At 39.8% G+C, this 26,631-nt stretch overlaps 1 protein-coding gene across 8 annotated transcripts in view; it reads right to left on the minus strand.

Moving 5' to 3' along the window:
• Nucleotides 1-3,992: 3,992 nt before the first annotated feature.
• Nucleotides 3,993-26,631, minus strand: part of NEK7 (NIMA related kinase 7) — a 150,040-nt gene continuing 127,401 nt past the window's right edge. For 7 of the 8 annotated variants that reach the window (XM_057508153.1, XM_036909445.2, XM_057508151.1 and 4 more), the window contains 3 exons: nt 21,598-21,692; nt 17,435-17,548; nt 3,993-6,885 (listed from right to left, as the gene is read on the minus strand). In XM_057508153.1, the coding sequence (XP_057364136.1) occupies nt 6,775-6,885; nt 17,435-17,548; nt 21,598-21,692 (320 nt within the window). In that variant the 3' untranslated portion in view covers nt 3,993-6,774. The remainder of the gene's footprint in view (nt 6,886-17,434; nt 17,549-21,597; nt 21,693-26,631) is intronic. The other variant, XM_057508152.1, reaches the window with a different exon arrangement.

The following is a 26,631-nucleotide window of genomic DNA, read 5'->3' on the forward strand; positions in this document are numbered from 1 at the left end:
ATATCCTTTAATGCTGGTTTAATGGTTATAAATTCCTTCAGCCTTCATTTATCTTGGAAAAGTTTGATCTCTCCCTCAATTTTGAATGATAATCTTGGTGGGAGAGAATTCTTGGTTGAAGGTCCTTCTGTTTCAGCACATTAAATATTTCATGCCACTCCATACTGGTCTGTAAGGTTTCTGCTGAGAAGTCTGCTGATAGCCTTATGGGGTTTCCCTTATAAGTAAACTTTTTTTCTCTCTCTCAGTACTCCCTCCTCATCCTTAATCTTTGTCATTTCAATTATTATGTCCTGACATTGTCTTCCTGGGGTTCTTTTTGTTAGGGGCTCTCTGAACTCCCATGACCTGAATGTCTATTTCCTCTTCAGGACTGGGGAAGTTTTCAACAATAATTTCCTCATCACACTTTCTATCTTGGTCTCTCTCCTCCTTCTGGGACCCGTATTAGGAAAATATTGTTTCATTTGGAGTTTTCACCCAGCTTTCTCAGCATCCTCTCATTTCTAGAGGTTCTCTCTGTTCCTCAGCTTCGTTGTTGTCCTGTTCTCTGATTTCCATCTACTTGCAGCCATCTGTTATTCATTCCCTCCACTGTATATTTTATTTTAGTTACTGTATTCTTCAGCTCTTCCATCTCTTTGTTGAGGTCGCCCCTGAGATTTTCAATACTTTTCTGCAGATCAGTGAGTATAGTTAGGACTATTACTTTGAGATCTTTATCAAGAAGATTGGTGATCTCTGCTTCATTTAGCTCCTTTTCTGCTGTCTTATCCTATAATTTTCTTTGGAACATATTCCTCTGCCTTATTTTGTCAGGGTTTCTGTGTTTCCTGCCTTGTATTTGATGGATTGGCTGTGCTTCCTGGTCTAGAGTAATGGCTTTATGAGGGTGCCCTGTGGTGTCCGGAAGCCCAGGACTCTCTCTTCTCCAGTGCCTAGATCCCCTTTGCTGTGGAGCCCCAGTTGGTGCTGGTGGGCAGTCATCGGGGCCCATCTGTCAGCTGGCAGTGGTCTGTCTCAGCCGGCCCTCTGTGGTAATGACAGTGGCTCCTACTGGGACTGTTGTGGGCAGGGCCACCCTGCCTGTCCTGCAGCATTGGCAGCCCTTCTAGGCTGACAGGGTGGGCAGGGAAGTCATGTGGGTGGCAAGACATGGGGACACATGACGGTGAGTTGTTCTATCTCATGACAGAGTGGCACATGGACGCACCTTTGCACAGCAGAGGGTGTAGGATGTGAGCCCCACCAGGCTGGAAGAGGAAGGGGCGTGTGGAGCTGGCTCACGCAGGTGCTTCCCTTCCTGGGCTGTGACAGGGCCAAGAGAGCTGAGAGAGCCTCCTGCTGGGCTGAGCGGTGGGTGTAAAGGGAAGCGCTTCAGGAATGAGGCACTAGCAAGGGGGACAGAGCATTTGGGGGCTCCCATGGGTGCCCAACTTGGACTGCCGGAGGGCTGGGGAAGTGTCATGCATCTGCCCTTTCTCCTGCAGCGAGCTCCACCCAACCCTCACCCCTCTGTCACCTCTCCTGCTGCTGGGCAAGTATTTCAAACTGCTGCCTCTGTGTTGGATCTCAGCAGAACCGGTGGGGAGCACCTTCCTCCCCAAGAGGCTGGATCCCGGTCTCCCAGGGTGCTCCCACTCCCCCTGGGGTCCTCTGACCACCAAAACCATGCAGTGTGGACTCGCATTCCTGGGCATCTCTCCAGGGCTGGGTGCACAGAGTGGATGGCTGCCTTCTCCCTGCTCTGTTCCTCTTCCTCCCGCCTGTGGGCCAGGATGGGGGAAAGGCTGGGCTCCCGACTCATTGTGGCTCTGCTCTTTACCCTTCTGGGTGGTCTTCTCTGCTTCTTCCCCAGGTGTAGGGGGTCTGCTCTGCTGTGTCCAGGTTGTTTTCAGGGTTAGTTATATTCACTCTAGTTCCTTCCTTGATGTGTGTGTAGGAGGTTTCCACCTTCCTTCCAATCCCACCGTCTTTTCCCCTCTATCTCCTGACTTGATTCTAAACCCATGAAGACAGGTATTTTGCTCAGGACTGTACTAGCTGGGTCCTAGGGACACGCCACGTGGCTGATGAGTACACCCCTTCCATGGACACCATTCTTTCTTTTCACTTGCCTTCACCTCCAGCAGCCGTGTCTTCTCCCCTTCAAACCATTTAAATTTACTGTCTTAAAAATTGCGCTACCACTTCTGGGTACCCTCCACATTTCTCCAATTCGTTTTCTCCTCCAGTCGCCTACTGAAATGGTCACTCTGAACTTTCCCACAACTTCCTCCTTAAGTCCAAGGGCCCTAATCTCCACCCTTATTATCTTCAACTTCTTTGTTACTTATGTCAGCTGATTCATAAATTGTGGCCACCACAAGGAAGCCATTGTATTAAGTATTGAACACCAAACTGAGCCACAAGCATTTGTCCCTCCAGGGGTCAGGATCTGGCAGGGGGACTGGAAGGGACACAGAATCACACACATACCCCTTTGGCTACAGTCAGGGTAAGAGCCAAAAGGAAAAGAACAGGGTGAAGTCTTCTGACACCTGAAAATGTGCATGGATGTCAGCCATGAAAAATTAGTAAGATTTTTTTTTAGTCAAAAGAGAAGAGCCATTTAAGTAGTACAGGCCCTAAAAGTGAGAAAGAGTTTGATGCCTTTGAAAAGCAATGCAGTGGACTAGGACAAAAAGGACAAAGCAAAAACAGATTAGGCTGTAGCCAGGGGCCATGCGCATGCCCCTCACTCCTGCACACAGGCAGCTGCGCTGAGCCAGTGCTCACTAGATCCCAGGCACTGTGCACTGTGCTTTATAAAAAGTATTGTGATTTAATGCTCTTGTAAAGTTAGGAATTTACATCCTTAAATCACACTTGAAAAAGTAAGTACTAGAGAAGTTAAATAATTATCCATGGGGTAGTTTTGAGAAAGGAGTGAAAAAAAATTATTTCCTACGCATTGTAACACTCACAGTGAGAATAATTTACTTAAAAACCTGTCTACAAATCCTAACTTAAAAGTTACCTTTTACTTTATTTTTTTCTCTTAAGGTTTAAAATTTGGTGTAGAGACCTAAGTGGACATGAAATGGGTATATAAGACCAGAAACTTCCTCAAATAAATCTCTCAATTAAAAATACATTTTACAAATTTTCACATCTTTCTCTGAAAAATAATCTGATGAGTCTGTTTTGATTTACCATTAGTTACATTGGAATTAACATGCAATTAAAAATAGATAAGATAACTCCATGGAAGTTTTTTGATAAGGGTTTCATTGCAACTATCTTTGTCAAAAATGTCATCACTTCAATTTTAAAGTTATTGTACCAACCTGGAGGTAACTGCAGTGGCACCAATTAATAATACATTTAAACATACATGCCAAGTATTGACTTTTCTAATCAACAAACATACCTTTGAAATAACATTTCTAACTATCCAACACACTCTGTCACTAAAATTTGCTATTACTTAATCACGTGCACACACTATCCAACAGAAGCTTCCTTGGTACACATCCCGGAGTGACACTAGCCGTTCTCCACCGCCAGCTGCCTGGGATGAGGTCCTGACCTGTGCGGTGCACCCACCGCCCTCCCACCAGCCTGGCTCACAGGACCCCACTCGGATCTTTGAGTTCACCTTTCCAGGCACACCAGAACCTGCACTCGCTCTGGGAGAGGAACAGTCAGACACCTGTGCGTTAGCAACACATCACAGTGAAGGAAATCTGGACTCTTCATAATTTTAGCAAACTTTCCTTACTCAAAGACAGAAAATGATGTATCGAGGAAAAAAGGAACACAGGAAGTTATGCCTTAGTTTAACACATACTTTAAAACTGTCGGCTCCGTTACCACCCTCAATAGCTTCTATCCTTAGGCTTCCAAATGGGACAGGCATGGAAATCAGTAAGAACCACTTCTGGAGGCCGAGTGCTAAGCGAAATAAACAATGGTAGACTTTAAGGGAAAAAATCACAGATGCACAAAAATTGTTATTGTACTTATTTTTTAATTTCATAATTTTATTTATATTAGGATACTGTACAATTTTCAAACTAACAGAATCTTTTTAGTATGTGTATTTGAAGCATAACAAAATAAAAGTATTTCACCAAAGAAGTCTGTATTACAGTACTATTGAAATAGGAGGCACAGGATAATTATGCATTTGTGGGTCATAAACACAATATTCATTTTAAAGAAAACATTTAATATGAATAACATCTTGGTTAAAATAAATATCATGTAAATGTTAACAGCAACACCTGAAATATTTTGATAATAGGTGTTTTGTAATAGATACTATGTTGAATGGTAAAGCATTCATGAAATGGCTGCAGTATCTTACTAAATTTATAGTCACTGCACTGTTGCATGTTATTTATATAGGGATGCCCTTCATCCACCATTCCCAAACCTCAGCACACATTACAAAGTTACCCTGCATGTCCCCTGGTGACCTGGTATCAATGCCTAAACAAGATTCAGAACGAGGTGTACCTTTCATTTCATTGTTTCTCAAATAAATTCCAATGTTTTACTTAATCAATACAAAATTGACTTGTATACAGAAATATAAAGAAAACATTTTATAGGTGATTATAAAAATGAAAGCTTCTCAACATCTTCATAATTCTTCAAAATGATCCCGTTCAAAATTAAAAGTTGTTTCTTATAGTGGTTCCTTCAGGAAAAACATGAACACTTAGATAAAAGAGATACGATATCCAAAACAAAAAGTTTCCGTGGGTAGAAAATAATAATGGATTCCCCTGATCACTACATTCTTCCCAGCTATTTCTTTCTAGCAGACAAATTCATGGAAAAGAAAAGCGTAAATCTTTGCTTAAAAGTCACTGTGAGGGGTTAAGCCAATGAATTTTAGATCCATGTACTTTTAAAGATTACAAGAAGACGAGTATCTGTTCCAACTAGAGAACATTTTGTCTCAATAAGTTAAAATCCCTTTAAATGAACAAGAGACTAATGGCCAGTAAACACTCCCTCATACTTCTGGGCCCCGTCAGCGGAGGCTTGCAGATGTCACACCACTAGAGTTTGGTAAAAACAACGTACCCAACCCTCGTATAAAGAAAGGATCAACCAGGTCTCCTTTGCCTAATCCCAAGATAAAATTACCCTTCAGACACCATAACTGATTATATTTTGGAGAAAAAAAAAGTTTGTACTTTTGCCCTTACACATTTTTAAAGTTTACAGATGACTTGAAAGCATTCAAATGTTTGTAAGAAAAATACTTACATGAAAAGACAAAAGTTGCTGTTCTAGCAGCTAAAAGCAGGTATTCTCTTAACACGTGGTCTCACGCCAGCAGGGTCACCGATTCCAAGGTCAGGTGGTGGCACGTCACCCTTTACCATGACTGCCACTCGGCCTTCTGGCTTCACAATCCTGTGAGGACCTGGTCACCACTCACAGGAAGGCACTCGGGCAGAGCTGACCCTGCCCACTTCCTTAAACTAAATGAAGCATCACCATCTCTGTCCACCTTCATGCATGAATACTGTATTTTGCTTAAAAGCCTCCCAACAGAAACGTTAACCTCATAAAAATTCTGGCTGTGATAATGGCCAGTTTTCATTTCTTTAAACATATTCTAAATTACAACCTTGTCAAACGAACTGAAACTGTACCAGCCCTCACAGGCATAGCAGAACACACACCCTTCCTTCCTCTTTTAACAAGACACAATGCATGCAGATGGGGTGGCCAGATTCTAAAAGTTTAAGAAATGTGTTCAATCAGGAAAAGCGTTGGTATACCAAATATTTTTTTAAAGGGTGTAATGTTCTCAGAAAATCTGAAACATTTAATGGTTAAAATACATATATGATATAAATAAGAAAGTAACTTGAAGAATATAAAAAAATTTCTGAAGGGGACCAATCAGAACTTCAATAAAATCTAAATAAAAACATAAGCTTACACTATAGTGTAATTATGAGAGCATTTAAATTTATAAAGAAGTTGAAATATAGTACTGTGAGATTACTCAGAGAGTATTTTTCAAATGTACAAACAATAATAAAAAAAAAAAAAAGCCTTGGGCAATGTGCAACTTTCAAAAACCTATCAAACCAGCCAAACAATTCCTTAACCATTTTTAAATGGATTCATTTATACCATTTTAATGCAAAGACAATTTCAAAGATACTAAAACAAAATAAACTTAAGCAAAAAGACTCTTCAGTGTCTGACTCACATTGTCCCCAAATCTTTTCACATTTAGTAGTTGTATTTTGAATGTTTCCCAAATAGTTTATGTCTACTTTTATCTTAAGAATTATATTTGAAAGCTATAATGTCAAGAACTGAAATACATACTTCAAACTTTTAAAAAGAAAATGATCACAAAAGTTCACAGTTGTGTTCATCCCAAATGTCCACAAAAGACTAAAAAGAAAGCAAGTCACCTGCCCAGCTCCTCAGGCTGCGTCTGTCCTGACGAGCACCAAGTGGCACCTTCAGTATTTGGCACTACCTGAACACAACTTACCAGCAGAAAACTGTAAATAATTCTAAAAACCTTCTGTTATTAAAACCAACATATTTCACTTACTCCCCCCAGGGGGTTCGCAAGAAGGTGACTTAAACTGGTACAAAATGAAGCTTATATGAAAACTGGTTAAGGATTCAAAGCACATTAGCTCTGAAATATTAATCTCAACACCCAGACAAAAACAGGGAGGTATGATTTGCACAAAAATACTTTAAATTATGTTGGTTACAGTCTTCTTCTCCGCCCACCGTTCAGCTGCTTGCAGTGCATGCATGCATCCTCTTGGCTACGTCATAGACGTAGGTGATGTCTGGCCGCTTCTCGGGATCTGGGTTGATGCACATATTCACTAATTGTCGTAGCTACAGAGAAAGAAAACAAAACATGCTTAGAAAACCATTCCAGCTAGTTACTAAAAATGAAGAAATTCTGAATAGCTGTTGATTTACAAGGAAAGTACATTTTCTGACTAAATATTCATTTGACTTGGAATATATATGACTGCTGCCAAAGATTTTACAATTATTTGAATGTTCTAAAGAGTATATTCATTGGTGAGTATTAATGTTAAGTAAGAAGTATTTTCTACAATCAGAGGCTTTAAAATGATCTTATTTTTCAGAGAAGTTTAATCAGAAGATAGTTTTAAAAGACAACAGGTTTTAAACTAAAAGGTTCCAAATTAACAGAAGATATATACACACTTATTTAACCTAGAATTTAAATTTACTATATTAGCCTTGATTGTAAGTTTAAGTATACTATATATCAAAATTTATATGAGGCCATTAGAGTAGATTAACTACCATATACATTTATCATAAACCATTTTATATAAGCATAGAAAGTTCTCTTATCAAAGAAAAAAGCACTCTTCTTAACTAAGAATAATAAATTACAAGCAAGGTGCATCGTGAATAGTATTCTAATCCTTGACTGTACAAATAAGTATGAGGGTCTTTACTTTACAGATAAGAGCTGAGGTTTACTCATTTACAACCAAAGAAAAATAGCACATCTCAGTAAATTAAGAAAATATCCCCCCATTTGGTCCTTAAGTCACTGACTAGAAGAATATAGGATTTCATTCTCAATTTTAATTGCCATCAGTTTATGAAATTACTTATCTTCAAAACACTGTATATGGTCTTTGACAAATACAAGCCAAATCAAGAGAAGAGCCAGATTTTTTTGCTTTGTAAATGTCTTGAGGACACCGTATCTAAATTATTAGATACTTTGTAAACTTGCATTAACTTTTTCTGGCCAGTGTACTAGTATTTAGTAAATGTGGATGGTAATGTTACACCCACTGAGAGATCTGAGCATTTCAATTTATATTCCTTGCAATGCAGGAATAACATTAAAAATCCTTAAGGGGCATAGCAGTACACAAGGTATTTTATGATGGTGATGTAAGAGAAATTTTAATCAAAAAGCAGCTGGCATTTTATCCATTAACATAAAAACAAATATATCCAGTTACATATACAATACAGAAGACAGAGGAAAAGCATTTATTAATATTACTTATACTTAAAAAGATAATGTGTCTGACAGGTCACCAAGTTGTCAGACATCTTGTTTACAGATGAAAAAAGTAGAAAGGACGATAGGAAAAGGTAATTGTGGTACAAAAATTTATGACTTTAGCCAAAACACAACTAGATGTGACTGAATAAAGCTGCCACACCCTTCGGATCCACACCGACCCAGTGACCTTCCTTTGGCTGCTCAGTAATGCAGAACAGGGTGCAATTGCCAAACTTCTGCAGCCAGTGACTGTCCCGGAGCACTCCTGCCATGAGGAGAAAGAGCCACGACAGGAGGCAGGGAGGTGCGAGTTCACCAGCGAGGGCAGCGTCCTCCGGCTGCCCCGAAGTGCACAGTGGGCACCAGGGGTGGTAAGGGGGCAAGAAGAACCAGGGCAGGCGGGGCTGCAGTGGGCGCAGGGCAGGCAGCGTCCGCTCTCACTCCCCTCGCAGGCCCAGCGCCCGTCTGTGTGGAGCTGTCGTAAAGATTCCTTTCCCAGAGGAATCGTAATAAGTAACACAGTATAAAGTCAGACGTGACACACACGCACACCTCACTATAGGTATGAATCAAATAATCTGTTGACACAAATTTTTCCTAAACCTTTGTTACATAATTGGTAAAATATGCAAATAAAATACCATCAAGTTAAATATGCTTTCACACTGACTCTCACTCATTTGCACACTCACTCACACCAGCACTTCTGAGGACTACTCTGTAAGACACGACACGGCGTCTGAGGACAAGGAGGGTGAATCCGACAGAACCTGACCACAAAGGGGGCCTCCCACCCAGGACAGGGAGAGCGTGGCCCGCCTCCCGTCCCGACGGCCCGGCCCTGCCTGCCTCTCCTTGCCATTCACTCACTCATCCACTTACTCAACAAAATCCTGCTAAATATCATGTGCCAGACACTTTAGTCAGTAGGAAGGATAAAGCAATACATGAAACATTTATTTTGTTTAAAATAAATAAAACAATAAATGGAATACATAAGGTACCTGCTCTTATCCAGAGCAGAGAGAAGACCACTTTCCTAAAAGCCGCTATTTACTGAGTCCTTACTCTGGATCGGGCGTCACTCTGAACACCTGTACATGACCTGACTTACCGATCCTCGTCATCTTCTATGCGGCGGGCACTACCGGGACACACGTCACAGAGAAGTGACATTCCTAAGGTCAAAGGCAGTGAGGGGCTGGCCTGGATTCGGGCCCAAGCAGCCTAGCTTCAGAACACAGGCTCTCAGAGTAACCGCGTCACACGCCGGAAGAGAACCCCCAGCTGGACGGCAGGTTCCCTCGCGGCCGCCTTTGCACAAAGATGAGTGACCTTCCAGACAGGCCGAGAGAGCTCTGTGGCCGTGTGATTCTCAGAAGAACCGCGGCTCCAACACTGGCTCTTGCAGTTTCTCAAATTACCAGAGCCTTCAGATTTCACAGGCCAACTCTGGTCAAGCAACAAGCCCAGAACCCCCTCCAGGGCTCTGCAGGACTTGCAGTGGGACAGCGGCCGACTCCACCCGTGAGAGGCACCCCTGAACGATGGCACGGAAATGCTCGGCCCAGAGTCGTGGCCAGAGCGGCAATTTAATGTTCCTGCTGATCTGACTCATTCTTTAAGGTGACAGGGACTCCCTCCAAACAAATAAAATGCATTTGAAATTTAACATGGAACAATTCCTTTACACCAGATTATAACTTACACAGTGACTTGATCAATCATAAAAAACATCTCTTCAGTTTTTTTATCAGAAAGTCAGATATTATTACCTTAGCTGTTTCTCTCAGTGTTAGTCTTACATTTTTTTTTTAAAGTCCCCGTAAATCTCTGGAACAAAGGGATTTTTAAAATCTTTAACAATTATCCAATACTTCACGATAATTCTAAGTACTATGTTACTAACCATGTTCATGCTCATATAATAACTTAGGAATTTTACATATGTCCCTCAATGTCAGGCTTTAATTTCACACATCACTAGGCAACTTTCTCAAAAAAATAACAAAACTGTGTTTGAATTGAGGGAATTAGGTGTCCATTTATTAAATAACAGAAATAATTCCCAAATCAGTAGATATTCCAAACATTAATAAATGGAAATAAACATTTCAGTTTGTTACATCAGAAAATTTGTTTAGTCTAGATTACTTCATACATGTTTGTAAAGACATGTATTTTGTTGATTTTAAAAAAATAGTTTTATGTAACAAGTTAATAGCAAGGCAAAATAAAGGTCTGGATATCTAAGAGCCTTTGCAAAGTCAGAGAAGAAAACACTGTTTAATGCAGATGCTTAAGGGAAATTTAAAAAGTAACACAAAAACATTTAAATGAGAAAAAAACATATAAAGTAAAAATAAAATGAATTCTCTATAACATTTCTAAAAGATTATGAAATCACAAGTCATATAGAAGTTAATGAATATTTGTTTTCAACAAAGTGAAGAAAATACTAACATATTTTGGTCTATGTATTTCTATAGAAGCACCCAAGCATGTAAGTTGGTACCAGAAATATTACTGAAGAGCGTGTCAGCAGCCATTGTCATCAGCAAGATAACCCAATCATGCATCAAGTTCAGTCACGTACAGGTAATGACAACAGGGCCCTTTGTGCATTACAGCTCTGGGTCACCGACACAATTCTCAGCAGAATAATAAAGACTGGCTCTTGGTACTGTTTCTCTTTCACCCCCACCTTAATCCCTCAGAGACCAATTATGTTCTATCAGCCTTCCAGATATGCCCAATTTCCATCTACCCAAGGACGCATTTTAGCACCCCAAACTGGGGCTAATACATTAAAGTACACTGTATTTTGGAGCTTTAGGTATTTATACAAAATGATTAGGCGTATCCAGCTTGTACACCAAAGTGTCACAACTGACTGACTTGGGGGTGGAGGGAAAGCAGAAAAGAAGGCAATCTTAGACACAGGTAATGTGATGTCTCTGTCTCACAACAGAAGATCATTCAGTGCATCTTTTGTGAAAGTCTTACAGAAAGTTACATGAGTTTATGGTATCCCACAGGAGGTGGGGAATATAGGGCACCATTTTAGATTCATGTCTTCAAGGAGTAAGTCCCCACTGTCACTTCAGAAGCATAAGTGAACAAAAAGCCTGCTTAAATATACCTTTTAAACAAAAATGGAACATCTGAAACTTATTTAAAGATCTAATATGGCACCTTTAAGTAAGGTGGTCAACTGATATTATAAATGATACCATCTAACTTACTACCATTTTTAGGAAGAAAAACCCAATGTTATTACAAGTGAGTTAACACTCAATATTACATTCATTTTAATAGGTAATGGCACAATTACATATTTAGTATTATTATGTACCTCTTTCTACAATTTAAATAAAATATTCCCATATAACTTAGCACTGGATTGCATAATTGTAAGGACTACAGAAATGCTTGTGAGAACAAATTTAGCCCCAAACATTATCAATGCCATATAACGTCCCTCACTTAATTAAGTATTCTTGGGACAGTGTATTATGGCACCAATTTAAATCACTTTGGTTGATTTCCTATAACAACTCCAGGGAATTTATAGAATTCTACTAAAATCTGTGAAATCTAGCAACTATAAGAATGAACTATTTAAACAGCTCAGATGAATACAAAATTTTTATAAATTTAGTTCACTTCAAAATATGCAAAAATACCCTGTGCCTGACACTTTAATCTTGTTCTTTCTTTTTCCTATTTACATAAAGTAGCTTTTTTATGAGCTAAAACAAAGGCCATATTCTTTGTTACCAATTCAAATTTATTTAAAAGATTCTTTGGCATATTCTGAATTTAAATATAAACAGAAATTATTTAAAATTAAAAATTATTGAACATTTCAAAAGTGAGTTATAATTTTTAAAGGTTGTATTTAGTCTTTTCCTTTCCTTAAGGGTGACCATTTAGAAAATGAAGTGCTGGTAAAATCATGACAAACGAGAACACTTTGTCCAGCCTATCACGGATCAGCACGTCTCACTCTGATCTTCACCCACTCTAGGGAGAATAATTCCCACCCTCCTGCAGTAGTGCCCTCGTCCTTCCCTTCCAACGTCACGGACCCAAGTCACCGCAGCGCAGACAGCGCTCTAAGCGAAGGCCTGGGTGCCTCTGCCTTGAGCAGGGTGCCCCCGAGGGGAGGAGAGCCCAGGAGACCTGGTGGGTGAGGGTAAGGGCAGCACGAGAGGGGCGAAGGGCCACCGAGTCCAGCGACACACGTGATGCACGCACACCCGCAGTTCACCGTGGGTGCGGTCCTGCACACGAGCAGCGGGATGCGCGAGGTGGGGGCTTCCTGGAGCCTAGGACTGTCTCTGACAACACCCGGCTCTGTCTGCTCATATGTAGGATGGGAAAAGCGCCATGGCCCTTATTTCTTTACTAGGAAAGCTGTTATGTAGATTTAAAATGGTGATTTTCACGGTTGAAAAAATTCCATATTCCAATTTTATTTAAAGCCATGTAAATATATTTGCACTTACAATAAGCTTTAAATACTTGAAATCAGCTTAGTTCAACTAAAAATGTATTGTTACCCACATGTAATCGAGCATAGAAAAAAGTGCACTTTTTAGTCCTTCTATTTTAGATACTCCAGAAAAATCAGTACTTCCTTGTCTCACAAGTAACAAAAACGGCACTGGAAATCCTTACGCATTTGCGTGAAGCAGGGAAGACGTCATCAGGTGCCTGCTGAATTATTCCTGGAAAGGCAGAAAGAAAGGAAAATCTTCCCCTTCCACCTTCCACTTCCCTAACTTAAAAAAAAAAGGATGCCAAGCATGTGGCTTTGTCCAACCAAGAAAGGAAGGGGGGTTACCGTCAAGGTTTGTTATCATTTATGGGGTGAAAGCTGATGAGATTTCAGTCACTCTCCATTAGTTTTTTGATTGGATGTGACCTTTTAGGTTGGTATCTTAAGGATAGCTGTACACTTGAGAAGAAGCCCCATTAACTGGCTTTCAATAAAAACAGATACTTTCCTATCTGTGGGCTGAGGTATAAAGCCACAAAACAACAAATTTAATGTACAAGAGAGGCATTAAATAATGTGAAAATGGATTTCTGGTTTAATGATTCTATTTCCAAAATGGTATTTTTGTTTCTTCACCTATAAAAAGTAAAAAGACCTACTGAATTAGTGAGTTTTCAAAAACATAATTAGACAATAACCACAAATATTGTGTCCTATAAACATCTTTCTTGTTTATAATACATTTAAAATTGCTACTAAATAGCTAAATATCTGCTATAGTAATAAGTTCAGATCAACTGGTATAAAATATAGTCCACTTTATTAAAAACACTTTAACCATCTCACCAATGTTTTATAGGTGCTTAAATTTCTTTTTCACTCAAAGCACTGCTTTTTCAAATCTTTGATTTAATTTCTATTATCTCAAACCAAGATCACCCTTATTCTCCCTACTTACTTCTTTTTTTCACTTTTATCTGCAAATCCTTTTTACTCAACTGTTCAGAACTTCCTTCCAAACCTATCTGCTCAAATCAAAAAGGAAAACAAATCTGTTAAAAGCTACCACTGAGGCACAACTCTATCCAATCTTTCTCACATCTTCTCTATTTAAACTAGGAATTCTTATTAATAAATAAGAAGTATGTAAAGAGGCCACATCCATACTCTGCCTGATGTTAAGACTCACATTTTCAAAAAAAAAAAAAAAAAAGTCAGTTAAAAAGAGCTACATATAGTCACATTTTATACTTGCCAAAAAGTTATCAACGTAACTATTCACTGTTTTTTTCTTAAGAGTCTCATGACATAATTTCATGAACAATGGAAATGCATAATTTTGATGACCACTCCAGTGTCTCCTAAGGAACTTAAACATTAAAACTGAAGGAAAATGTCCACTTGCCTTATTTCCCAGTAAATGGACACTGGACAGTCCAGAAATGCTGCTGCTTAATTATAAAAATGAAAAAAACCATACAGCAGGTAATGTCAGCAGAAGAATGCGATCACAGCCCTGGCCCCTCTCCAGGGACCTGCGTTCCCACACGGAGATGCTCTGGCAAGTCTGTTACTCATTCAGTTGTCATTCGGTGGTTCACTCACTCTTTTTTCCACCCACTCCTTCCACCTCACTCCCTCACTCCCTCAGCTAATCCATCATGACTTGCCAGGCCGAGACACACAGACAGGGAGGGTTAGGGCCCCGCAGGAACGGGGGCCGGACGGTCTGCAGCGGGGCCCACGTGCGCAGCAGCCGCTGTGCTGCAGCCGCCAGGGGACGAGGGTGCACAGGAGACGGCGGCCGGGCTCTCCTAGTGCAGAACGGGGGAGAAAGGGAACAGCACCCCTGACGACATGGAGCTTTATGGAACTTCCCGCAGGGTCAGCATGCGGAGGGTCATGGGAGAGGAGAGGGGCCTGTGCTCAGCAGGTCTGGGGAGGGGAGCCTGGACCAAGGCCTTGTAGACAGCAAGTATTCGATCAATGTGTGCTTTACTGATGCTGATTTCACAATCACCAACACCACCAAGATTAATTAAACTAAGGGAAATCTACAGAAAAATACCTCTCTTTTCAACCCAAGATTTTTTGTTAAGCACAGTAGTTCCCTACTGATACACAGATCATTGTTGGAAAAAGAAAGAATACTGAACACCAAAAAAACTGTCATAAACAAAAATATTTCAGTAAGCTATGAAATATATATTCCTAGTGTCATACATGTGCAGCTGAGATACTTCAGTCTGGAATCCTAATCATTTGTTCATAATAACAACAATATAATTTTAAAAGAAAAATGTGACATGCAGACTTATTTTTCCAAAGGATATTTCTCACTTTTTTGTTTTTAATGCTTAAGTGTATCTATGTTTTAGAAGAAATTTAAAAAATCCCAAACTTTTAAACTCTGAGTTCTTCTAAGCAGAATGACCACGCGTAGACATACACCTTGTGCCGTTCCTGAGGATTCCTGCCATGCCAGGCTGCTGGGCAGGCAGACGCTATTCTCATGGAACGTTCCCTTCAGACGGTCTCTGGGCGGCAGCTTTACACATGTAAACAGAAACGTAGCAGTAACTACATCAATTTGGCAATAAGCTTCCCGGCAGGTATCTGGTAGGAAATTAATTTGCTTAAAATTTTAATTTTCAAACAGTTACAGAATCTGTTACTGTTTTAGCTATAAAACTGATGCTTAGTGGACTGGTCTCTAAATTAAACGTTCACTGCTTAAACCCTCTGTATTTGCTTTTCATTGTTTCCTATATTCTGCCAAGGTAAAAACTTAAATGGCAATTTGAACATTTTTAGGTTCTAAAAGGCCTCCTATATAAAGAAATATTTAAGATACCATCGAAGTATGGCCTCATCAGTCTTTTTGGGCTTTTCTACCATAAATTCTGAATAATCATTTTATAAACAAATTGAGTTTCTACCTAAGGAGAGAAAATACTTATTACCAGCACACCAGCATTTCAAAGCTCTTATTATGAGACATTTTCCATGTGACTGAACAGAGGCAACCTTGCAGTCTGTATTTTCCCTACCTCACTTTTTAGTAATGATCAGCCTGCACGTTTACCCAGAGAGCTCTCTCTCCCGCCTCGGCCTAACAACGGGTTTGCCAGGAAGAGGGGCTGCCCGGTGGACAGAGCATCATATGACATGCTCGCTTCTTATCTCTCAAAACTGGTAACTGCACAGAGTGCAGTAAAAAGTGGAATCTGTTTTCCTTTCCAGCTCCAGGGCCTTCTGTCTGGGTCAGACTTTGATACCTGCCCCTCGGCCGGGACCCCCACATACCCACCCTCACACCCGTAGGCAGGCTGACTTCCACGAACCGCTACTGGCGTCATCATTAAAATCCTGCTGCAGGTCACCATGGCAACCGCCTTCTGAGGCTTCACAGTGGCGCTCAGCAACTCCTAATCAGCTACATGTGAAATGCAAATTCAGTCAGTCTGAAAATTAGTCAGAAGAATAGCGGATGAGGCTGAGGGTATGTGAAATATTCATGCGCTTCATGGAAAAAAGAAGACAGCCTGAATGACACAACAAAGAGCTGCCCCTGACATTCCTGCTACTGCTCTGCATTATCGTCCACACCCCACTGTATTTCCAGGCCTAAGTTCTGAAGTTGGTTCTGTGAAATGCCATATTTATATTCTATATCCAAAACACTCATTAAAAATGGCTAGCAAATAGCATTATCATCAAATAGAAATAATGCTTCTACATTATCATCACTGCCTTTTAAGAGTTTATTCTAATTACCTGACTATAAATGCTATGAGACAAAGAAACAGGCAAATGATGATCAGGTTCAGAACTACAGGGAAAAAGTGCTTACAAAACATTCTAGGACTATAAATGCTACAAATGGTAAAAAATTCTTTAGAGATATTTACTTTTCCGGCTACACTGACTTAATTTTCCTTAAATAAAACTAAAACCAATTACTATTCATTTCAAGGTAGAGTGATGAGACTTACTACCTCGAGAGTTGGAACTGCTTCACCCTCCTCTTTGCCCTTTGCCACCCTCCTTGGGCACAAAGTCTGGGCTCGTGAGAAGACGAGCTGCCCAAAAGAAGGCAGTGCCTGTGCTGGGCAGACCCCAGCGAGCTGCCCGAAGAGTCATGAAACAGACGCAGCCAACCTGAGACTGTGCACACATCTCCTGACACACTGGTGGGGTCCTGGCATGCTAGGCTGGCACAGATGTTCTGTCCAATGAAACACTGGGTGTTGGGCAGAGTCAACTCATTCCCATGGGTTACCCGAGCAAATAAGGACTCAGGTGCAGGTCTTAATGCGGTAAAGTCTTCTAAAATTTTCAATCCCATCCATGTACTTTTTAACATGTCTACAATGACTCTCAAAACACTCCCCACAGGAGTTGGACTGCAGCAGTGAGGTGGTGGAGGACAGACGTGGTCAACGAAGGGAGGCGGAGCTGAGAGAGGAACGTTTCCAGTTTTGGAAAACAGGAATGGGAGGCATGTTCTGCCTGAAAAGAAAGGTTAATTGTTTGTTGGTCTGAGCTGTGAGAACGAGGGGCTGACCTGCTGAGGGGGCCCGGCGTGTGCATTAACTCTCTGTCCTTCGCCGTGTTCGGGATGCCGTGAGTCAGCCACCACCCTTGCCACACCTCGGGGGCGGGATCCCACTAGTACCCACTCCACGTCATGAAACACACAGTCAGCTCTTTAAGCAGCATCTCTCCAAGACAATGAAGACAGAATGAGAAGTGCCATTTCTGCCACCCACACTCGTCATTTGTATTTCTGGATAAGGGGACATTTTTTAATAAAATGCAAATATTAGTAAAATGAACAACAGGAAAAACACACGGACTGAACGGTGACTCACTTCCTCCGAGTAGTGGTCCGAGGGAAGAGGCGGGTAGTCACACTGCTCTATCTTCTTGCACAGCGAGTACAGGTTCATCTTGTCGCCGTAGAAGGGGCTCTGCAGCGCGGCCATCTGTAAGACACCCGTGACACCGACATGCACACGCGGCCCCTGACGGGGAGCTCGCCCGGCACGTTACACCGGGGAGAGACTGATTTCAAATACTTTAAATAAAGTTCTCTGGGCATTTTGATTTTTACCAATATCCGTCTCTGAGAATTTATCAAGTTCTAAAAATCTTAGTTAAATTTCTGCTTATTTTTTCAACATTTAAAATTCCCTCAAAGGAAGAAATGCTTAACACATATTTATTTATATACATATGCAACCTTAAAACACTAAGAAAAAGAACATGAAGTACTTAAGACTCTGTGTCTATAATACCACCCAGCGGCCAGTATACCTCATGACTGAACAGGCATGGCGGGGGAGGGGGAGGCATAACCACGTAATGGTTTAAGCATAACAAAAACGAAACTGGGCTTAAGACTGAACTGTGACCTAGCAATGGTTTAGGGACTGGAATGCACAGCATTTTATCTTGCCTAACAGTTTCTGCAGGGAAAGGGTATTTTGAGAAAAAGAAATGTCTTTTCATCTGAATGTTCCAATTGATCCTCAAGTAGTTTAACTTCTGAATTAGAACTTTTCTTCCAATAAAGTCTCAAAACACTAAATAAATACGTTCAAAAGCTTGACAAGTCATAGTTGCTACTTCAAGACATGCAAAGGAGATGTTTATGCAGAAAAAAAATGACTCAAAGAATGAATGACTTAAAGGCATTACTGTATTTTAATTTATCTTAAGACAAGGTTCTAACTTGACATTTACAATGTGAGCAGGTACTGCGGTGAGCAGGGTCACAACTAAAACTCAATTTAAAATGTTCACATCCTGTTCAAAACCTTCTGAATCTTTGAACCAAAGCAGCAAGAATACAACGTGGCGTGCAAGGTTGCCCCAAAGTCAGTCACCCTTTTCTACATGTGCTAATAAGTTTGATTTTGGAAGGACAATGTGCACATTCCCCAGACAGGCAGAGTGTGTGTGAAACACGCTGGTCCGTGCTGCGCTACTCAGTGCGCACCAGCGGGGACAGGACAAGCTGAAAATGGCTCTCATCTGTCTTCTGGTGCCTGAGACGGGGTTTAACTCCTTCGGAGCCTCACACGTGGAGGGGACTGCATCGGAAACCCAACCCACAAAGTAGCTTGACTCCATTTGTGCCTAGCCTGTATTTTATAGAATACCTGCATAAACCTACATAAAACAACCTTAGAAATAGCCGTTCCACATAAAGAGAAAAAAGCAAAAAACAATTTGAATGGCCCTAAACAGAAAAACCCTCCATCTGAGAGGAAATTTCCAGGAGGTACAATAATCAAGTTTTTTATTTAAAATATGAGGACCCTTTATGATAACACAGATTATTATAAATGCCACCTTAAAAAACACTGCCCAGATAACCTACGGTCTCTCCATGTTTGCAAAATCCCTAAATAAATGTACAGAGTCATTATCATAGGCTAGTGCATTAGGGTACTTTTGTCTTAACACTACAGCATGTTAAAAAAATCTGCATGTCCCCTAAGGAGTTAAACAGGAATAGTATATTTTCATGCATCTCCTGCTTTGACAGATGAAAAATGTCAACTGTCCTGTTTTTATTTTCAAGCTTTTGCACTATTCATCTGGTTCATTAGTGCGTCTCGATGCTGCCCCTGACAGCTGCTCGCCCTCTCCTCCCAGCAGCTGAATTTTTCAGGCTAATTTGATCCTCCACACTGAGACGATCGCCAGAATGACTGACGTGCTCCCTGACCTGCAGGGTCTGACTTTCCTGATTAGTATTCTGGGGGTGTTGGCGGACGAAAGCCCACTGTCTTTCTTTGGGGCTGGTGGCAGCTCTCTCTTTTTTTGAACTGTAAGCCACCAACCTACAACCCTGTAAGGATGCAATCGCTGCGCTGAACAATAAAGGGAATGTGTAAAACCTACTTTTCCATGTAAAGGTCTGTGTAGCGAAAGCACAGCATCTTGATTTTAATTAGTAAAGTCTACTCTGTTGCATATCAATTAAAACTGTACTGGTAGGTTTTTTTTTTTTTTAGGTTTCAGGAATATTTGAAAGTCTAATTTTCTGGCTTTAAAATACATTCTCAAAAAAGCTTTCCTATTCCTTCATTGGTAATAGTAAATTCTTAGCGTGATACCATATGAATAATCTGTGTGATGTTATAGCCAATTTTTAAAGCTAAATTGCTGGTTATTTCTATTAACATTATACTGAAACACAACTAGAAGGTCAACAACATAGAGAAGAATTGAGTCTTTAGAGAAATTCTACTTCTTCTAAATGACTTGCATGAAGGAATTGACAAAATGCACTGAGATGAACACTAATGTTAACATGATAAATACTTTAACTCAAAATTACCCACAACACATAAACTCATAGACAGAAGAGTGTCCAAAGAAATAATTTTTATTTTGATCAACCTTAAATAAACTTAAAAATGGGTCACTCTGACTCACAAAGGCAAATTCAGAATGTGAAGAATTATTTGTTTTGACATGAGAGTCTGTTGGCCCTAAGATTTATACAAACTTCTACTACCCTCAACTAAACTTTCTTTTTCATTGCTAAGCTTAATCTCCACAGTGGAAACCAATTTGCTGTTTATTTTTAAGTATTTAAGAAGAAAATGCTACTTTGATATTATCAGACTATGGCCTGATAGAATCTAAGGTTACCAAAACATATAAAATATTTTAGAGTGCACAAAGTGATGTTTAAACCTAAAAGTAACTTAATATATCAAATCAGTTCAAGATTATAACAAATTATTAACAGACTGTAACACAGTGGGCATAAATCTCTTTTTGATCTCATGTACCTACATAAAAACATATATTGTTACATCACGAATTCCTAATTTTTCAAAATAAAAATTATCCTGGCGATGTCATTTAAGAACATTTAAAAAATCCTTTCTTTTTAAGTGGTCATTAGTCACTGTGGTAGGAAAAACAAAATAAATAATCTCACATTCCTTAAATTAAGGAAAGTTTAATATGCAAATCAGTAAAGATCATGATACACATGAAAAATAAACCTTGTGATGCTGTCTTCCACGTGACATTTGAGTAATTAAAACAGACGATCTCATCATATATTTTATTTAAGTCAGTAAGAAAAGCGACAGGAAATAGAGGAAGAAATACATTGGTTTCTGTCTGCTTTAGATTTCCTTTGTATACATAAAATATGAAAATTACTCCATGTATTATTCTCCTCCATTTCATTTTATTAGGAGTCATTAGATGTAGACTAATTAACAGCTCTGACTCACAGCCTATATTCCTAGAAATTACCATTCAGTTAAAGAATACAATGACAGCAGCCACTGTAGCTTGAGTGTTCTTTGATATCTTTACTCTGTAACATGATATAAAACATGCACATAAAATGCTTTCTCCTACACACCCAAATAATTGTACTGCAATGTTTGCCAAAGGATCTGCCTACATGATTCCATCCTCCTTTAGTAAATTATCATCAGTAGGAAAAAAGAGAGTATGTACTGAGTTTTACCAATATAAATTGTTACTCAGGGAAACTAAATCGAGTGATAACCTAGAAGAATTACCTATCTACCTTCTATCTGAATTACTGAATTACTCTACATAAAAGTGAAAAAATTTGATAAAGATATTTACCATGCTTTCAAAATTCAAATCCATTCCATCATACATACCTCTCCTGCTACTATGCGTAGATAAGCAAGTTATCTTATAGCTGTTGAAATGTATATTTTTATAAATAAGATATGCAGAAAAACACTAAAGTTAATATTTTATGTTTATAAACATCATTATAAAACTAAAATTTTCATCAAAAGGAAACACTGAAAATATTTAACAGGAGATAAATGTATAGGAATGTATAGTTACTAAATTCTATTAAGAAGTTACATTAAGTCAGTGAATTAACTCTTCATAATTAAAAAGGTATTCTTAAACACCACCCAGAAAAAAATAAGTGTATACTATAAGGATGTGGGAAGTATGTTACAGCAAGTAAAAAAAATAATATATGGAATTTATCAACATTACCTACCTCATACAGCAGACAGCCAAGAGACCAGATGTCAGACTTGAAGTTGTATCCGTTTTCATGTATTCTCTCTGGAGACATGTAATAAGGTGTACCCACTACAGAAAGGAAACCAAACAGAACAAGAGGAGTGTAAAAATGAAACAGCTGTGGTAAGAAATTACACACACAATGCTAGATTTTAAAATGTCAACAAAATAATTCATAAGAATCAGAAAAGCTTTTTGAGAATACTCAAAACTTTCACATTTCCTTTTTACTCCCTGACCCTTAAGCAGAACACAACATCTGTCCTATACTGGAAAGGGTGTGGATTCCATTTTAATTTATTTCCTTTTGATCAATCCAAGGAGAAGCTCAGCGTCATAATTTGAGAGAAAAAAGGGATTCTAACAAGAAAACCTACTTTAAGTGATTCACACTGGCTTCATTTCTTTATTTTTAAAAAAATATGGCTTGCATAGCCCAAATAAGCATAATGATATTGCTATCTGAATATAAATAGCAATATGTAACAATTTAGTAGAGTATGCATAAATAAATCATATTCAACTTTAGAAACATCCCTTAGAAGACAGTCATAGCTCTTAAAATTACAAAGGTATCATCAGTACCTTACTATCACTTCAGAAAAAAAACAACAGACTTTTGGGCATCAAAGGGCTATGTAGTAACTTATGTGCGAGGCCATCGGCATCTCTGGAAAGATGTCTGAGTTACTGTTCCTATTCAGACCCTTTCAAAGCCAAGACACAACAAACAGTTTTTGGTCTTCTGTTTGCTTAGATGTGCGTATCCTTATTTCTCTTTTTTATGACCATTTTAGAAAATGCTAACAGAACACAATTAATGCTAACAGAACTAATATTTATTAAGTATTTAAAAATAAACAAAGGCATATACATTATACTTTGAAGGATAAAAACATTTAAGTGACTCTCAAGGTGAAAATCTTAAATCTCAAATTTAGATGGCTCTATCACCATCATTAGCACAGGGCTTCCTACAAAAGAGAGAATCAGTTTGAAAAAAATACTTAGGAATTTTACTTGCTTGAGGAAAGTTTCAAAAATATGTTGCAACTCATAGAGAGGAATGCATTCTCCTTTTTCCATTAGTTTCTAAGAACACCCCAGGTACTTGCTGCAAATCTGAATGAGACTGTAACTCGTAATACTGAACAGGGATGTACAGTCAGAGGTGACAAGAAGAGTCATACCAATGATTGAAGCATGATCCACAAAGGCAGGAGTCAGTTTCCAAAAGAACAAAGCTGTAAGTGCATCGTTGTGTGCAGGAACTATAGTGTGCAAACGGTGAAAACATCATGAACCATGCATCCACAAGAAATCCCATCTACACCGGAATCCGTATTTACTAATAAAGACAGTCCTCCTCAGAATGGGTGAATGGGAAGTATTTATGAGAGTGAAGAAGTGAAAAAAGGGTACGCAAACAGGAAGAAATTAAAATAAAACATGGTATTCAGATATGAATTAATAGGACAAACTTAAAAGAAATGTTACCTAATTGCAGCATTTAGCTTGAAGACAAACAAGTAAATTCACCAGTATCACGCAGTGTCTGAAACACCAGGAAACTTTTAGAAATAGCTAAGTTTAAAGAATTTGTACTGCTACTGGGTAAGATACACACAAGCTTTCTTAGCTTTGGGAATTCAACCAGTTTCGCCTGTAATTTGCACAGCAACCCTGACCACTGGCCTGTCATCCACCCCTCCATCCAAGGAGGTTTCGCCCGTAATTTGCACAAGTGGCCCCGATCACTGCGTGCCACCCACCCTCCACTGAAGGAGGGTGGAGGGAACAGCCGCAGTACCACTCAGCCTCCGCCAGGCTCCTGGCTCCGGGACATGAAGCAAGCGCCTGCCAGCAAGGGACGTTCATAGAGGCTTCGCAGAACCCACAGGGGGCACGTGAAAACACAGAGGCCTGAAGGTCCAGCGTTTACCAAAAGCAAAAGTAATTTTAACCAGCAGCTCTGGGAAACCTGCTGATACATCAGGGTTTTGATGTGAGTGTGAAAGATTGATGATAGAGAAAGAGAACACACACCAGCATTTGACAGAGATTAGCCTCAGCCTAACACCTTCACTGCAACACACAGCAGCCCACGGACGGCCCACAAGAGCAGAGAGGGACAGACGCTACGGACCTAAACTGAACACGGAAAGAACTTTAAGGGGAAAAAAGCCTCTTCTAATGGCCTGCCAAAAACGTGGTTACCAAAAGTACCATCCTGGGTTAACACTGGTACTTTAAACTTAGACATGGATTCTTCTTCATATGATGACAAACTCCCTATACAAAATATGCACATTGTTTAACATTAAAATCACACATAGCTTGAATATATATTAAAATGTACATCTACGTATGCTACTCACCTCTTTGATCGACACATTTCCCAAAGAGTCACTACGTAAGAAGAGGGAGAAGTTTGTACCCTGCACCATAGCGATGAATGGATACATTCATGACCCGCTGAACACAGGCCCGAGGCGGCCGGCGCGACCGCCTCCCACTCCCCGCCAGCAGCGCGCTTCTGCTCCGGGCCGGGGCTCCCGCTGCCTGCAGAGGGGACAGGTGGGGGCCCCTGTGCCGCCCGCTCTACCTAGTGGGCAGGTTGAAAAGTTTAAATGCCCAGGAAAATCTGTGATACATTTAACACAGCACATTTTAGACTTAATGAATATATAGTTATTTCCTAAAAATGGTTTTTTTTACTCCATGACAGCTGTGTCTCTTACTACTGCTGCCTCCAGAATGTTGTGACTTGTAACAGCTGTACCAGGAAAGGGAGAGCTGTGGAGTGACATGAGCGGATGTTGAAATGATCGCGCAAGTGACTGACCCCAAAGGAGCCCGAACACCCGGGACGCGTGACCCCACTGCCTTTCGAGAATTTATGGCCAGGAGTACGATGGAATATATTTTACTGTGGCAGATACTTATGTCATTTTAACCTCCTGACATGAGTGAAAATAAGTAAGGAATAGATAATAACATTGCACAAAACAGAAAGGCTGATATTAGGGGAGAACTGCTAAAAACTGAGAATGCTATCAAGCCTTTCTTTAAAATATACTAAGACAGTCATTCAAATATAAAAAAGTTTTCATTATATTCATTGAACTATTACCTAGGTATAAAAAAAAGCTTTATATTGTATATGCTCCATTAATAAATACATTCTAAAATTCATCCTATACAAAATGAAGACCAATTTTCAAAATTCTACAATATGCTTAAGAGTCACAAATTTCTGCTAACATGATGCTGTATGGATTATATGCTAAATAATTTAATAGTTTTATCAGAACAAGTTACATACAGAATTTTTTTCAACAGTTTACCTAAAAATTTAGCACCATAAATTCTGCAAAGACTTGAATGAGAAAAAAAAAATAGAACCACTGAAGTATTTTTATATGATTAGATCTGGGTTTTGCTATTTTTTGTTTGGGAGGAAGGGAAAACCCAGTCAGAGGTCAGGAAACCTGTTTCACGTGTTCCCTGTGCCACGGCCTAGCTAGGAGTGCTTAACTTCTCTCTGTTTATTTACTCTACTCATCTGTGAGATGCTGTGACGAGAAGGATGAGATGACTCCTGAGATCTCTTCTGCTCTAAAATTCTACAGCCCTCTACAAAAATCCATAGAGAAAGTGAAATGGGAAAAAAAAGGTAATGTATTCCTTTTTTAACTATTACCTAGAACAGATGAGTAAAGAGTTTTAAGTCAGAGAGCACAATCAAGCCAATTTAGTTTAGAAATGTTGCTTCTTTCTTGTAGAATTAGAGCAAACTGCAGAAAAGAAAGCTTTGAACATTCCTCACTGGGACAATTAAAAGGATACCAGTCATCTTATACCTCAGTTTGATTTTAAAAATCACACAGACACACACAACTTCATGGAATAGGAATTAACTTTCACTCTTTCCTTCATGCTTTTAAGTCAGCCCAGAAATTAAGTGGGAGAGAGGCCCAACTTATGTCATCTTAAGGGGTATTATCTGAGGTCGATACAGTACGGCTGAGTGTAGATCAGTATTTCCCCTGCAAAGACAATTATAAAATAAAATCTGTCATCTTTTCACTATGACTCTGGTAACATTTAAGAGCTTTTAATAATGCAGAGGGAGAAAAACCAGGGAATTTTACTGTTACTGTTATTAGCTCTGGGCACTCTGTTAAATGCAACCCATGTATTATCTTTCCGAGTCTTTAACAGACTTCATCAGACCCTCCTGTATGGCACACACTGTCATGGTGCTGGGGAGTCAAAGGCTAACAGGGTTTGCGTCCCTGACCTTATGGGGCTCGTGGGTTGGCGAAATGGGGACTGTGCTGAAGGGGCTTCATGTGAAGCCACTACATTACCTAGTTTTGGAGACAAGGTGTAGGAAGGCCAGGTGATTTGCCAAAGATCACAAAACAAGTAAGGCTTGGGCCTGGAACCCAGACCAGGCAGTTCTGTCCCTTGCATTTGAACAGATCATTACATCATTAAAACTGACTACTGGGAAAAAAAATCTGTATCTTCCAAATTTAGCAGCAGAGAAACCTTCTTCAAGTCGGCATGTACATATAAAAACCCAGGAATAAAGGCCGGGTTCCGTGGGCTACATGTGAAAACCATGCTGCTCTGAGGCTGCTCTGATCGCCGTAAGGAGATGCTGGTTAATGGTTACCGAGAAGCTAAACGTGCAGCCCAACATCAGGTAACAGCTTCTTCCCAGAGCAGTTATTTAAGTCAAGAAGGGACTGACAGTTAAAAATAAGCCAGTGAAAGGAGCCTTGGTACTAATGGGACGTAAGCTACCCTTTCTGCCCAGACCACACTGGCTGACAAGCGGTACCAGCCAGGGGAAGCTGCACAGAGGTGCCATCAGAGGTGGGGGAGAAGGAGCTGTGGCCACAGGTGGCACTTGGCACAAGAATGAAACTGTTTTAATGCCTGGCTTGAGGACACTAATTTTCCAAGCAGAAATCAGAGGCTATATCACACTTGGAAA

Source organism: Manis pentadactyla, chromosome 9 (assembly GCF_030020395.1).
Source record: "Manis pentadactyla isolate mManPen7 chromosome 9, mManPen7.hap1, whole genome shotgun sequence".
Classification (NCBI taxonomy): Eukaryota; Metazoa; Chordata; class Mammalia; order Pholidota; family Manidae; genus Manis; species Manis pentadactyla.